The 14,746-nt window shown below is 39.5% G+C and overlaps 1 protein-coding gene across 2 annotated transcripts in view; it reads right to left on the bottom strand.

The window, feature by feature from the left end:
• The window catches only part of chn2 (chimerin 2), a 47,944-nt gene that overhangs the window by 30,823 nt on the left and 2,375 nt on the right, over nucleotides 1–14,746 (bottom strand). For both annotated transcript variants that reach the window (XM_016680677.1, XM_016680676.1), the window contains exons 2-3: nucleotides 3,247–3,285; nucleotides 491–546 (exon numbers count right to left, since the gene is read on the bottom strand). In XM_016680677.1, coding sequence (XP_016536163.1) covers nucleotides 491–546; nucleotides 3,247–3,285 — 95 coding nt within the window. The remainder of the gene's footprint in view (nucleotides 1–490; nucleotides 547–3,246; nucleotides 3,286–14,746) is intronic.

Genomic DNA, 14,746 nt, shown 5'->3' with positions numbered 1-14,746 from the left:
AACCTGAAAGTAAAAGCTTAGTTTAATCTCCAGACAGAATGCAGCTCTTGTCTGGTAGACCTGGCTTGTAAAGAGAAAATAAAATGGAGATAAACAAGGCCAGCAGGTGTTTAGGGTGCTTTCGTGCCTAACCACATGTTCAGAGGTGACATTGGGCTTTTCTTCTGACGAATGCAGCAACAGACGCAACATGCACTCCCTTCATCAGTGCCGTAACTCAGTTTTTTCATAAAAACTTTCAATATTCTGTCTTTTTAAGCGCTCGGTTTCAAATTACCAAAACTAGGTCAAGCCTAATTAGTATGTTTGCTGCAGTAGTTTATAACCCATCATGTTTCCAGTAAATAAATTGTGATATTTCCCCAGGTTTTTGGACAGATGATGCAGATATTTATTCTTTTTTTTTCTACGAGCTAAATCATGAACATAACATGAACTCGCTCCAGCTCCCTTCAGCGGCCAGCTTTTTAACATTCACAGATGCACTGACCTCCTGAGGACATGTGATCCTCTTTGGTCTTGGAGCTTCCTGCTGGAGCTGGTACACTGTCAGATAAAACACGCATGTTAATGAAGTTTGTCTGGCCTTCTGAGCCACAAACAGCTCCATGCAGGACATAATTGCGTGCGAGCAGCAGATGTGACAACCAAAATAAACACAGTTAAAACAAAGTTCAGAGGAAACAAACCAAATTTGTTTTGTGGTATTTATAGACAGAGCTATATTGAACAATTGGAAAACAATGTTTCTCAATTAATGGCTTTAAAATAACTGCTCTAAGGAAAATATGTTTTATTAGAATATAAACTATTTGCTTATCTACTTCCACTTGTAAGAATGTGATAAAGGTCTTTTGACATATGCATGTTTTTTTTTTTTGCAGCAGCAGCATTTCCACATTTCAAAATGTTTACAAATCCAATCTTGAATTTCAGTGAATTTTTATGTTGTTTTTAGCAAAGTACTAGCTGAGCTACTACTGGCACCATTAATATTTAATGTAATATTGTTTAGTAATGTTTCATTAATGATCACTTCCAGTTTTTCTGTGACGGGAGGATATAAATGAATCAAATATGTTAGACAAGGATTCATATTCATCTCGTCACCAAACAAACTGAAGGTGGTTGATAACGGAGTAAAAAAACAAAACAAGAAAAAAACCTCCAGAGCTCACTGTTAGAGATCTACAGCAAAGAGTGGCATTTTGAGGTCATCAAGTCTCCATAACAACTACGAGATGCTATCTAAATGTCAACCAGGTGTTTGGGAGACAAGCCAGAAAAAGGCCGTTTCTGTCCCACTATTACAAACATCAAAACTGGGAGCCAGCTAAATGCTAGTGGGACTTTTACTGAATTTGTGTGCTTTGGTTAGGGGTTCACAGGTCTTAAAACTTAATTGAAAATGTTTTGGTAAACTCTGTTTTTTGAACGGTTGTTCCCATGAGACTCCAGTATGAACAGTCAATGACCTCAGAGCCACAAAATTATGAAAAGCTTCATCAGTTGATACAAACATACTTGCATAATATTAAGGATGTAATGCTGTGGGCTTTTTTTCTCTTCTGAATGCTGTAGTAACCTTGTTGGTGCATTACATAATGAACTCATGGCTTATAAAGCCCAATGGTGAATAAAAGTCTGATGTAATCTACCAGCAAACTGATCCACATGTGGCCAAAATCAACAATGATATGGTTGACAAGACATAAAATAAAATCATTTTCATGATCACCTCACCCTTGGGACCTAAATACTATGGATGATCTAGACCAATGAGCAAACAGAAAGGTCAAAGGACCCATCCTTTTTTCATGTACGAACTGCAAACCAGTTCTAGTTAAACAGAAATTTAGGAGATAGTGGAAAAAGGTTTTCTACTGTCTTCAGAAAAAAAAATGATTGTCATACTGCCAAAGTGGATTGTACAAATTAACATCCGGGGGTGAGTTTGTTAAAAAAATTAATTTTTCTTGACATGTTTTTTTTCCTTTTTTTTTTCTGCTGTTTAAATATTTTTGAAACAAATGGTCAGTCAGTGTTTTCTGAATTGCTAAGCATTAGATTATAATGCTGCAATAAAATATGAATTCATTTTAAGGCATTTAACACATAGAATGGAGTGTGCTATGGATCAGGGTGAAGAGTGTGTAAATTACAGGACATGAGTGATCAGGGTGAAAAGAAAATCTAAATGCATTACGTCAATTAAGGCTGAATTTATAGTTGAACACATTTAAACACAATCTTTCATTTTCAAAGCAGAGACATTTGACTTGTGAATGTAGAAAACCATATAATATGCATTAGATGCAGTGCACTTAAAATACTCAGGTTATGCTCAAATCAGGAATGCCAAAAAGAAATATGGCACCAACTCAGTGCCGTTTTCAGCAAACCACAAGTCAAAAATCTGTTTGGAATAGAAATGAAACAATCAGTTACAAACTGTGAACTTCTGCTCACTGCTTGCAAACTGTATCTTTTTCACAGAGTTTTCTATACGCGAGATACGCCATTTTCATGAAAAAAACAAAACAACCAGTACTACCTAAGAAATCACAGTGTGTGGCTCAGCTCTGCCCTCACTGCAGCAGATTCTCTTGGCGGGGGGAAGGAAGGCTCCTGACTGTGAACTTTCATGTTTTGTCAAGCTGATTTAAGCCAACCTGTAAGATCTGGACACCATCCACTGCTGTGACACTGACACCTCTAAAAATACCTCCGGAGAGAACCAGAAGAATCTGATAGCAGGCTTTATAAAAGGAGAAAAAAATCAAATAAACAGAAATATATCAGCTGCAAAGACTTGAACAAACTAGTTCTAGTTAAACTGAAATTTGGGACATAAGGGTAGAAGGTTTTCCACTCTATTGCATATCAAACTTGCTCTGGGGAGTTAAATTGTCTCCCACATGAAAAAAGCAACACATTGTGTACTAAAATGGGTCCTCTGACAACTCTATTTTAGCTTAGCCTTTCAGCAGGTGGAAAATCTTGTTTTCCTGACTGCTGGTAACCTATTTTACACAGAAAACAGGAATCTGCTGCTTTGCATTTGTGTATGTGGGCGAATGTGTCTGACTGTGCACCTTTTGTGCAGAAGAAAGAGCAGTTTCTAATTTTACCGAGAAAAACAAGACCTGAGTCTTTACAGCACAGGAAGTCAGTGTAATACGTTTCTCCCCAAAATTATGTAAATGTCAGGTTCAAAGCTTTTGCAGAAAATTAATAAATACTCACAGTACGACTTCCATATGGGTGGCTGATAGTCATCAGGATCTGGAAAATATAAAAAACAAACCAGGGTTTCGTCATGAATATATTAGTAGTGTTTATAATACTTTTCATTAAATATCTCAATCTCCCTCTTCTCCCAAGCGTATTAAATATGAGCCATTTATTATGATTATATGCCACTGGTGTTTCTCTCTGTCATAATTATGCATCAGGCTTCACGCTGTGCATCTGCCTGTAGTTGGGACGCGCCGCCTCTGATCAACGCTACAAACACAATCAATATGCGGCGCACGCCTGTGTGCCTTTATGCACACCTGATCTGTATTAAACAGTGGCAGGAACCTGAAAACGCAACATCTCCGCTGCGATAAAAGCGGAAACACAGCAATCAAAGCAGGGGGAGAGGTAATTACAGCGAGACCGTCTCCTGGGAAAATGCAGTGAGTTATGCTTGTGTGAACACTTACGGATTACATGATGGAGTGCGCTTTTTGCATTAGATTAAAGAAGGGAGGAGATGGAGTAAATGCCCCGGGGCAAGTTGCAGTTTAACGTCATGTCTTAATGACTCTTGCCGCTCTAACAATACATCACCCTCTACTAGCGGCAAATGCTGTAGTGTGTCATCTTACATTGACTGCTACGGTGCTGGAGACAGGATTTTAATCGCGTAACAGCACATTTCTCAGCACGAAGTGGGACGTAGAATTGTTACTTCCATCTGTGATTTCCAGTTAGCTTAAGGAGAGTCTGACTTTCCTGTTTTCAAAGTGGTCAGGAAAACGACTTCTCTGCTGGGTTTCAGAAGATCTTCCAGCAGTTTTATTTGGACTTTGTCTCTCTTTTATCTGCAAAGAAGAGTGGGCCGAAATTCCTCCACAGTGAGGTAAAAGACTCATTCACAGTTACCCGGTTATCTCAAATGCTTAACAGGAACTGTTTCCACCCAGGCTGGCACATGAAGTTATTAGGAGTTGGAGCTGGCTGGTTTGTGTAGCTTTTATCTTTTAATGAATAAAATCATTATTTGAAATCTGCTTTCTTCTGGGGGGTTGCTCAGGATAACTTTTTCCTGATATTTAAATGTGTTTGATGATCTGAAACATTACCATGTCACCAAAAAGAACAAACAAACAAAACAGAAGAGTCCTATAAGAGGGCAATTTCTTTTTACATGTCACTGAATAAACAGAAAAGTCTAAGAAAACATATATTTAAAAAGAGCGTAAGACAGAAATAGAAATCACGATCACTTTGTTTTTCATTTCATCATAGTATCAGTAGGTGGCATCGATGTAAATATTACAAAATGAAATTTCAAAACCTGAAGCTCATGACCCTGGAAATAATCTATGGCTACCACTTCAAGGCCATTCAGCCCACAGCTTCTTCCCACATCTGGCTCACTTTGTCCTGAGCCAGATGTGGGAGAAAAACAAAACAAACAAGCCCTTATGGTAGCACAGAAAGTAAAAGTGGGTAAGTCTAAAGTGTAATTTGTGTTCTAACTAATAGGGTGACCTTATGTTTTATGCTTTAATAAGGAGTTTTTAATCGAAAGTTAAAAGTGTAAACTGCAAGTATAATTAAAGTCGGCAGAGTGTTTACCTGCTTTACAAAACGAAAGTTTACAATCTTATGGTCAGATGGGATGTTTTAGTTCTGTGTGGGTTTATTGTGGGATTCTCTGGTTGGGTTTCTATTGCAAAAACCAACCAGGGCTCTGCTGTTAAGCAAATGTGCTTTACTTTGACTCCAAACAATCACACACACAAAAAAAAACCTCTCAGGTGCTCAGTTGGCCTATTTCTATTTGCAAATATCAAGGAGAAGTGGCAAATGGACGCATGGTCAGAATGGAACATCCTGGGGTAAGCGGCATCATTTCCTGCCTCGACCTCATCTACTGATCATGAACCGGGGTGCCCAAGTCCATTCTTCGAGAGCTGCCATCCTGAAACCATTAAATGCCATGAAATGCCTCATCAGCATCTTTTAACTCTTCAGAGACCTGCTAACAAGCTGCTTATTAGATTCAGGTGTGTAGGAGTGAAGATGCATCTATTGGTTGCAGTGCAATAGATCTAGAGGACTGGACTTTGGCACCTGTGGTCTTAAAAATTAACATTATCACAATTTAATATCACATCTACATTGTATGGGAGAACGCTTCAAATACAAAAATGTCTTTCTGAGGTGCTTTTGTTTGTCTGCTCTGGAATGTGGGAGAAATTTGTTGACACAACCAAATGTAGAAATCAAGATCTTCTCTCGCTGGAGATAAAACGCTCAATCTGCATACTGAGTCCCACTGTGGAAAGACTGCAACACGTTACAGCTGCAAAGTCGCCACCAGAACTGATGGAGCCGTCAGAGAAGATTGTTTCATATTCAGTCTGATGTACTGCAGCTTGTTGCTAAGGCTTCCCAGGAGTGTTTCTATGCTTTAGGAACGATCTGCAAAATCACTCAGGAAAACCATCGGAAGCAAGTTAAACAGAAAAAAAAAAAGAAAAAAAAGATGTTACGAGGGATCAGGAGAAACACTGTCGCTGTGTTTCACAGGTGTATATATGAACAAAGAGCTCAACAAAGCACTGAGGTACTTATCATAATCACTGAAAAAGAACAGCAGTCTGTAAAAATCAGCACCAGTTAGTTTTTATGATACTCTGACTGGGTTTATCTTACTTTTACAAGAAAATTTTGGATATTTTTCCACTTTGACATCGCTTCTTCGCACCAATAGTTCATAGCTATTTCTAAAACCTAGTCATCACAGTAATGGAACTTAATCAGTAAAAGCAATAGATGTAGAGCAGTACCACCTGACAAGGCAATGAAGAATAAGTATACGCCATTTACATGGGGACCTCTTTACCAAAATGCAGGTTTTTGTGAGTTTTTGTAATCTTCCTTTAGCCCTTTTTGGTCCTATGACATTTTCTGTGTTTTTATTTTTGCAGCTTTGTTTATCCAAATGGCATGAAAAAAAGATCGGAGTGTACGTTTTGGGAGAATTTTGTATTTTTCAGGATTCCATGTCTCTTCTGCAATTTTGTACCACTGACGCCCATTTGAAGTGCAGTTTTTGATTTCTGCTTTCATTATTTGGTTTTTCATTCACCAGTGAGACGACATCTATTTAAAATGGGTTTTTGTATTAAAACAATAAACAAAATTAATAAATAAATAAACTTTGACAACTTCTTAAAGACATTCTATGACACTAGAAGTGGAGAATGTGATTCGCTGAATTTCAAGGCAAGAATTAGAATGAGGAACATTTGCACATGGCAGTGTTGCTGGTGCCAGACGGGTTAGTTTGTGTAATTCAGAAATTGCTCATCTACAGTGATTTTCATGCACAAGTATCTCTGGGGGTTACAGAGAATGATCCAGTAGAGTCAAATATCCAGTGAATGCCTTGTTGATTATCAACAAAAACTGCTCATTACAACCGAGTTATGCTGAATATTATCTCTGAATGCACAATGTTAAAGCAGATGGGCTACAATAAAAACTGGGTCCAACTCCTGGCAGCAAAAAAACAAAACAGGAAACAGTGAATACAAATCACTCATTTGCAAAAACATTCTCTGGTCCAATGAGTCTTAATCTGAAGTATTCAGATGGTAGATGAGAATGTGGTGAAAACAGCAGGGACACACATGAATCCCACTGCCTGCCTGGGTATTCCCTCTGACCACGACCATACCAGTATGCTACTTCCGAAAGGATTACCATTTCAGAGTAAATAATCTTAAACAATTTCAGATGATCTAAGTGCAACACAGCATCTTCAGGATGTGTGGAAACGAGAAATTCACATTATGACCAACAAAGGAAAACATCTGCAGCAGCTGTGTGATGCTATCGTGTAAAAACGGACCAAGATTTTAGAGGAACGTTTCAGACATCTTGCTGAAGCTGTGCCATGATTAAAGAAGTGTTGAGCTATTTGCAAGGTCTACCTAATTAGGTTGCCGGTGAGGACACTAAAACGGTGAATGTTCAGCCAAAGTCCAAATAAAGACATAGAGAAACCGTCAGATCTGCTGATCAAGTACATTTTAATTAAATCAAATAAAACAGGGTGGTCAGAAACATAAAAATGAAAGGGGTGACTTTAAGCTTTCATACCAGGCTGAGGAAACTCACACTTGGCTCTATAGCTACGTGCGGCTTTGTCTGAGTGAATGCAAAAATGCATCCTGGCAGAGAACTTCTGAGCTTCTGAAATGTCCGCTGTGGTTTGAAGCTGTGTAGATGACATGAAATGACAACTGGAAAAAAAAAAAAACAAGAGGAGACAATATAAACCAGCGTCTGCCTTTGGATACCAAAAACATACAAATTCAAGGTACAGTACTACATTTTTCTCTTCCTATTTATTGATGGAACACACTGCACTGTGGGTAAAGACTTCCGTTTTTATTTTTTACATTTTCTTACTTAAAGCCGTATACCCTTCAGGTGATTAAATCCTTGGTTCTTTTTTGATATAATAGTAAACCTTAATTCCTAATACGGTCTCTGCTATTCTGCAGAGATATTTAATGGACATTGTCAGCAGTGAGTCATGTTTTTTCCTGAGGATACATGTTGTTCATGCAAAGCATTCCTTTGCCCTCGCGAGCAGATCCGTGCCGCACCTCTCTGGCCAGAGGGGAAAAAAACACAAAGCAGGGCGGGAATTGGATTATGGAAACCAGTGAGCACTTGTTGGATGCGAGCAGTGATGCTCGCAAACTAATTACTCATATAAATTGCATCAAAGCTCAAAATGTTATTGTTCTCACTTTGATCATTGCAACTGCGCTTGCAGGAGCATTCCTCACTGCTGTTCTCTGCATGCTTGAGTGGCGGTCGGGTGCGTGTTTATTCATTTTTTTTTATCAATATATACATTCAAACCGCCTTCAAGGTCTGGTTGCTGGTGAGTGGCCAGCGTGCCTCAGAAAAATCTATTGTCTTAACACTGAAGCTTTGTCACAGTGCACCGCGCTGGCAACAGCCTGCAAGATTTATTTCACTGCGGCTTATTTAAAGAATGTGATTTCACCTGGTCGCCTGCCAAACGTTCTCTTTTTCGATCTAATTCTTATTAATGACGGACGGCATTCCGGTCTGGAGCAATGCCTCGGCTTTCGCCGCAAAAAGAAAGAGCTTCTTCGGGGTTGCTTCATTCTTAGCCCTTCTCATTCAAAGACACACACACACACACACACACACACACACACACACACACACACACACACACACGGGCAGCCACATGAACGCAGATGAATCCAAAATACATCAAAATGAATTTCTGAGTAGTTTAGGGTTGGCATGTCGGGATTGCTGGGAATTTATAAATCTGGAGCAGCCAGAGGGTTGTACCCACCAAAAATATAACCATTTTTTTGAGCTCCACTCCATTACTCACCAGTGACAAGCACGTAATGCAATTGTTACCAATGGCTGTTTGCTCTGATGACAAAGAGAGTGCGCTATGAATTGAGATCATGCTGTAGGAACTTTGTGCCCTGAGAGAACGTCTGCTCTTGAAAAATGTTTGACTTTAGCAGAGAGAGAGAGAGAGAAAAAAAGAGAGAGCTGACACACGCAGCTCAACGTGTGAAGAAGATGGGTGATATTTGGTAATGACATGGGTTGTTAGGCTAACCAGTGAGGAAGAAGCCATTACTTAAAAACGCAACATAAAAAGGATGGTATGCAATTTGCAAAATCCAATCAGGGAGAAAGACCATAATTTTTCCAAGGCCTCTCCTGTGATCTGAAGAAGCTAAAATTGAAGTGTTTGTCTGTTCTTAAATTTGCGACGAAAAAAAAAAAAGGGAGCAGTCTGAGTCTTCTAAATTGACAATGCCTAAAGATGACCTATATAGTCTTTTTTACAGTGTAAATGTTTTGGAGTGGGTTTCACAAAGCCGCGATCTCAGCCCTGTAGACAAATCTGTGGTCAGTGCTGCCTCCGTTACACCTGCTCTGTCTGGAGGAATGAGCTAAACTTCTGTCAAACTATTGTGAGAAGGTTAGGTTAGGTGCTCACCAAAACCCGTTACGTTATGTAACTGAAAATGAAAAATGACTCTAGCATTATTGGGAAGCTGACTGACTAAATACTTACAGAAAGCACACATAGATTAATGACAAAAGCTATTCAGGGTGATTTAATTTGGCTTAACTTGGGCAGACAGAAAATGTTTATTCTTTTGCAATGCTATTATTTACCATCAACTTGATACAAAGCACCTTCTTTCGTCGTTCAAAGGCAAGCATTTTTGGCAAGAACAGACAGTGCTAACAGGTTTAGGAAAGCAACCTGTCTCTCCTTAAATTTACTCTGTCGATATGTACATCTGCAACTGGTTGAAGAATCTCAACAACTCCCAGCAGTTCTGTGAACGACGCAATGAGAGCACCAGGGGAAAATATCTAAAGTCTTTGAAAGACCTGCTTAGTGTCATAAATAATGCAAACTTTATACACATCTGTAGGGATAAATAGATTGTTTCATAATCTATCCAGAGACCAAGGTTGCAGATCTGCATGATTTCACTTAGACATTTTATTCTGAGAATCAAATCATTCCAATTGAAAACATACTTTTCTTGTGATATTTACCGCTTACTGGACATTTATTAAAATAAATTCCATGACTGGCGTGTGGAAAATAACAACCTGGAGTTTATCTCCGAGTTGCATGCAGACCATCGGCACAGACAGCGATTCAGTGGGGTGCAGCTGAACTGCAGCAGGGAGACCATCTGTGCAATACACAGTTTCAAAATAAGACTGTTTGCACTGCGAGCTGGGCAGAAAATGTTTTGTTTTTTGTTTTTGCATAAACCATGAAAAGAGTTTGTGCAGAAAGTATGCAGTTAAGCTGTTTACAGAAATACAAATGTGTTCGGTTAAACTAAAACTGTCATATGACGACTTGACTCCGATACTTCCTTGTTTTTCCACGCATATGTTTTTATTATCTTCCCCATATTAACCAGAGCAACACTGGAATACCTCTGGGACAACCATACTTCTTTGCTGATGCTACAAAACATGCAGGTAATTTGTGCAAGTCGCTCGCTGCACATGACAGAAAATCCTTTCCCACATGATTTATTGTGGGGGCGAGGGGGAGAATTATGGAACAAAAAGACATTGAGAGCTGCAGCCTTTGCCAGAAACATGTTGAGCAGTCAGCATCACTGTAATACATAGCTGCAATTCTGCCTCCCCAAACAGATATGTCACTTAAGGCCAGGAGCTGAAACCATTCCTTGATGCCCTGTTCCTTGATTTGTTTTCCAGCATTTATTTCCAGTAGGAGTCTGGAAAATGGTATGCTGGTGATACAGTACAAGTTCCCATCATATTTATGCCAAATAGGCAGCGGGAATACTGCCGATGTTGGCAAATATATATTACCCGAGAACTAAAGACGCCACAGCATGTATCTAGTTGTCATCCAACCTTACGGTATGTACTATTCACTCTTTGTTTAGATGTGAATCACAGATGCATTTTAACTCAAGGTCCTTCCTACGTCCGGCTTCATTATCTGAACACTTCTCAAACATAAATGAAAGTCGAAGGGCATTGCTAAGAAAGAAACTGATAAACAAAAAAAAAAGACAGACCATACAAGGTCTAAGTAAAAAGTTACCAAAGAGTGATAAAGAAAACTAAACTCAAAAATCCATTTATATGCAATGGTTGCTAAAGATGAAAGTAATAAGAGTGAAGGTTCCAACTCTATTAAGAGTTTATAAGGTGAAGATTTTTATTTTACTATCTGAGAGGAGGAAATAAAGAGTCTGGGACCAATAGCCTCAAGATTGACATGCTATTGAGGTACCCAAAGTGTTCTTTTGAAAGCCCAGTATTCCTGTAATGCACCACAGTGGTGAAAGACCACTTTTGACCCAATAATCCTCAGTTTGTTCACTGAGTGGGTGGGGCTAAAGCAATGTCAACAAACTGCCACACAGATATCTGCAGCAATGTTCCCTGATGATGCACAAAATGTCTGGTGCAGATCAGATGACATATCAGGGAGATATAGCTGTTCTAGGAGGTACAGTGGAGTCAAATAAACCTGTTGGCTTTTAAGAGCTTAACAAAGATCATTTATGTCTAGCTTGGTGCAAATGGGATGATGCATGTGCAAGGTAGAGCCAACTATATACAAATAACGAAGAATTGGATTTCGCCATTCTAACACGCCCGCATGGTCCAGCCACCAGCCATTGTTAAGCGAATGATTCGGCGTCATGTTGTTCTGTCATCAGACGCAGCTTGAAATCTGTATGAATCATAGAGTAAAAGGAAGCCAGCCAGCAGATAAACAGGTGATGTCACATATTGACCATGTGAATGTGATGAGTGCTGGTCTGTTGTGACACACACAAAGACGCATGCAGCTGGGAGCTTGTGTGTGACAGCTATTCCACCTAAATGTTTTTTTGTTGTTGTTGTTTTGTTTGTTTTTTTGGTGATTGGTCAGATTTTGAGTCTTGGTTACATCCACATGCTCTGATGCAGCAAAAACCTTTTGATATATATTTTTTTTATCTCAATGCCTCAAGATTGTGTTGAGTGACTTTGAAGTCTGCATGTCAAAAGCTGTATGAGTTTGCTCAGATACAACATGGGTAAAAGGGACAAAATGGTTGCTTTGATCCAAATTGGCCGACCTCCTGCTGTGTTTGGACGATAACTCCAAGAGACTTTTTTTTAATACGCTGCATGTGTATTGAATTTCACAATAGGTCAAAGCGTGGCTTTGGGCTGATTTCTTAAAAATTTCTATGAGGCACTGTTAGGGAATTAGGCCACGTCCACCAAATATCGGACTGCGTTCCTATTGGTGGGTGGATAGGGATCAATCACTGTGAGTTTGGTGCAGCTCAGCAGAAATATGTGGAATTTAGAGCTAGGCGTATGGCAACAACGTGACACCCTCCAGCAAAAACTCCTTGTACTTTAAATCATGTGAGTCTTCTGACACAAGACAATCTTGACCAGCTCAAGTGGGTCGGAGATGGAGCTTTTCAAGAAAAAAAAAAAAAAGTCACTTCCTGTTCCGAGGTGGTGGGGCTTTGATGATGTCAGCATATGACCACAGAGTATCGTTTATCATCCAACATGGTTGACTCATACCAAGTTCGGTCCAGTTCGACCTTTCTGTGTCAAAGTTATAGTGTTTCATTTGCATTGGTGGGTACGCCTGAGTCGCTGCTTAGTCGTGCCCCTTACACATGCTCAAAAAGTCGAGATGTTGACAACTTTTAATGCCCCATCCTTAAACTGTATACTGACCAAAGATAAAGCTGATACCTCAAAATCCCTAAGAGAAGTTTGTGAGAGTTTGCGGTGTGGTAACAAGAAGAATTGCCTAAATTTGAAGTTTGTCTCAAAATGGCCACATCGTTGTACGTTTTTGGACATAACTTCAAGACACTTTTTTCTTAATTTAGGGGGCTGGATCTACTTCTGTACCAATTTCAGATTTCTGCGATATATGGTTTGACCGCTCTCAGTTTAGGGGGCGCTGTAGAGCAGTTTGGCTACACCCACTTTTGATTCCATTGGAATCCAAATATTTCATGAAGGGAACAATTATTGGTGAAGTTTGGTGAGTTCTTGAATATGTTAAGGCCTCCACATGAAGAAAAAACATGGCAAATGCAAAGGGCCTTTGCAGTGCTCTCGCCTATTGGACCTAAATATAGCGTCACGCAAATTCATCTGTCATCCCTTGTATACACATGCTTGTCCTTGCAGGGTCATGGGATGCGGCTGGTGCCTATCTCCAGCATGCACACACTCGCATACCTAAGGACAGTTTTGGAGAGACCAGTTAACCTAATAATCATGTTTCTGGAGGGAAGAACCTATAAACATGAATGGGGAGAATATGCTAACTTTCTTTCGGAAGTTCTTCTTGGCCGGGTTTCAATTCAGGGCCTTTTTTTTTGCAAAAAATTAAAAAATAAAACAGTGATCCTCCATGCAGACTGTCACACAAAATATAGAAAAAAAACCTCACTACTGATTTATCTAAAAATAAAAATGAATAAAGGTAGCTTGTAGGAGTTTAATATGAGTTTTTTTCAAGGAAATGTGTTTCAAACATAATTTTAAAAAAGGAGAATTTGTTTGCATGCTCTAAGCAAAGAGGTGGATAAAAGAAGCCAGAAAACTGAAAATTATGCCTCTGCAGTTATGGTACTTTCACGTCTGCGCCATGGCACCAATGCACCCACATACCATCACAGACGCTGGCATCAATACATCCCTCCGATGAAAACCTGAATCATAGTTTTCATGTTTTGGAATGTAGAACCCAATGTCCACCCCTCCCTGCCTCCTCCAGCAAAGTAAACTGAAACAGAGTCATCTGACCACAGAGCACATGTCCACTGTTTTTCTGTCCTTCCGAGGAGAGTGTGCTCTCAGAGACCTCAGCAGTATTTCTGCTCCGAGGGGTTATGCAGCTTTCTCCCTGTGTAATTCAGTTTCAGGTTACATTTCTGCGTGTAGCAGCGGATTGTGCTGAGTGGCAATGGTTTTTTTTCCAAGGTTCTTCCAAGCCTGTGCGGTTATATTGATCTGTCACAGGATGCAGCGCTTCCAGGGCGCCCACGTGGGCATCCACCAACTGATGTTCAAAAATCTGATTCTGCAAATTTTTTTTTGCACTAATTTACTAGATTAACTTATTCATGCCATTTTCTTTTTATTTTCTTTTTTTTTGCATTACAGTTTCCTCTTAGTATCCCATCATCCGAGACACTAATTACAAATTTAAGTTTGATTTTTTTTTTAAATACACCATCCTCTAAAGTAAAAGCTTTTAAAAAAAACATTGCAGGATAGACTTATTATGACAAATAGATACACTACACCCACAGCACTCAGTCTGCAGCAGAATAGATGACCTTATATGGAGCAGGAACTGAGGCTCATTTTTCAGACGTATATATTTTTCATAGACAAGATTATTTAAATGCATCTAACTGCCAAACAGCTCTGTAGGAAAATAATGATACCCTTGCGACAACCACTCCATCCCTGGCAGCAGTGCAGCTTGTAACCCCTGATAATTATATTGAGAGCCCAGCAGTAATGACAACCTTCCGATACCGCAGAAAGAAAAGACTTTCCCCTTAAAGCAGCAGTGGTCAAAAAGGCCGTTTTTTTGTTCAGAATGCACACATGAGATAATGTTTCGTGAGGCTTGTGGTTATAGTGCAGACTGTATCAGCTTGGAAATGAGTGAGTGTGTGTGTGTGTGTGTGTGGTGTGTGTGCCGCCCACTGGGCTGTACCTCTGGAAATGTGATGCTGCCGTGTGGTCTACTCAGGATAGCGAGACAGTAAGAAAGTAAAACAAACACCGAGCGTGCTATGCAGTGTTCTCACACATTTTTACTTGTGACAAACCGAAGATTTTTTTTTCCCCAACATTCAATCTAAATAAACTCCTATAT

Source organism: Poecilia formosa, unplaced genomic scaffold (assembly GCF_000485575.1).
Source record: "Poecilia formosa unplaced genomic scaffold, Poecilia_formosa-5.1.2 Scaffold253, whole genome shotgun sequence".
Classification (NCBI taxonomy): Eukaryota; Metazoa; Chordata; class Actinopteri; order Cyprinodontiformes; family Poeciliidae; genus Poecilia; species Poecilia formosa.
The sequence above is the reverse complement of the archived record's forward strand: the minus strand, read 5'-3'. Positions and strand labels throughout refer to the sequence as shown.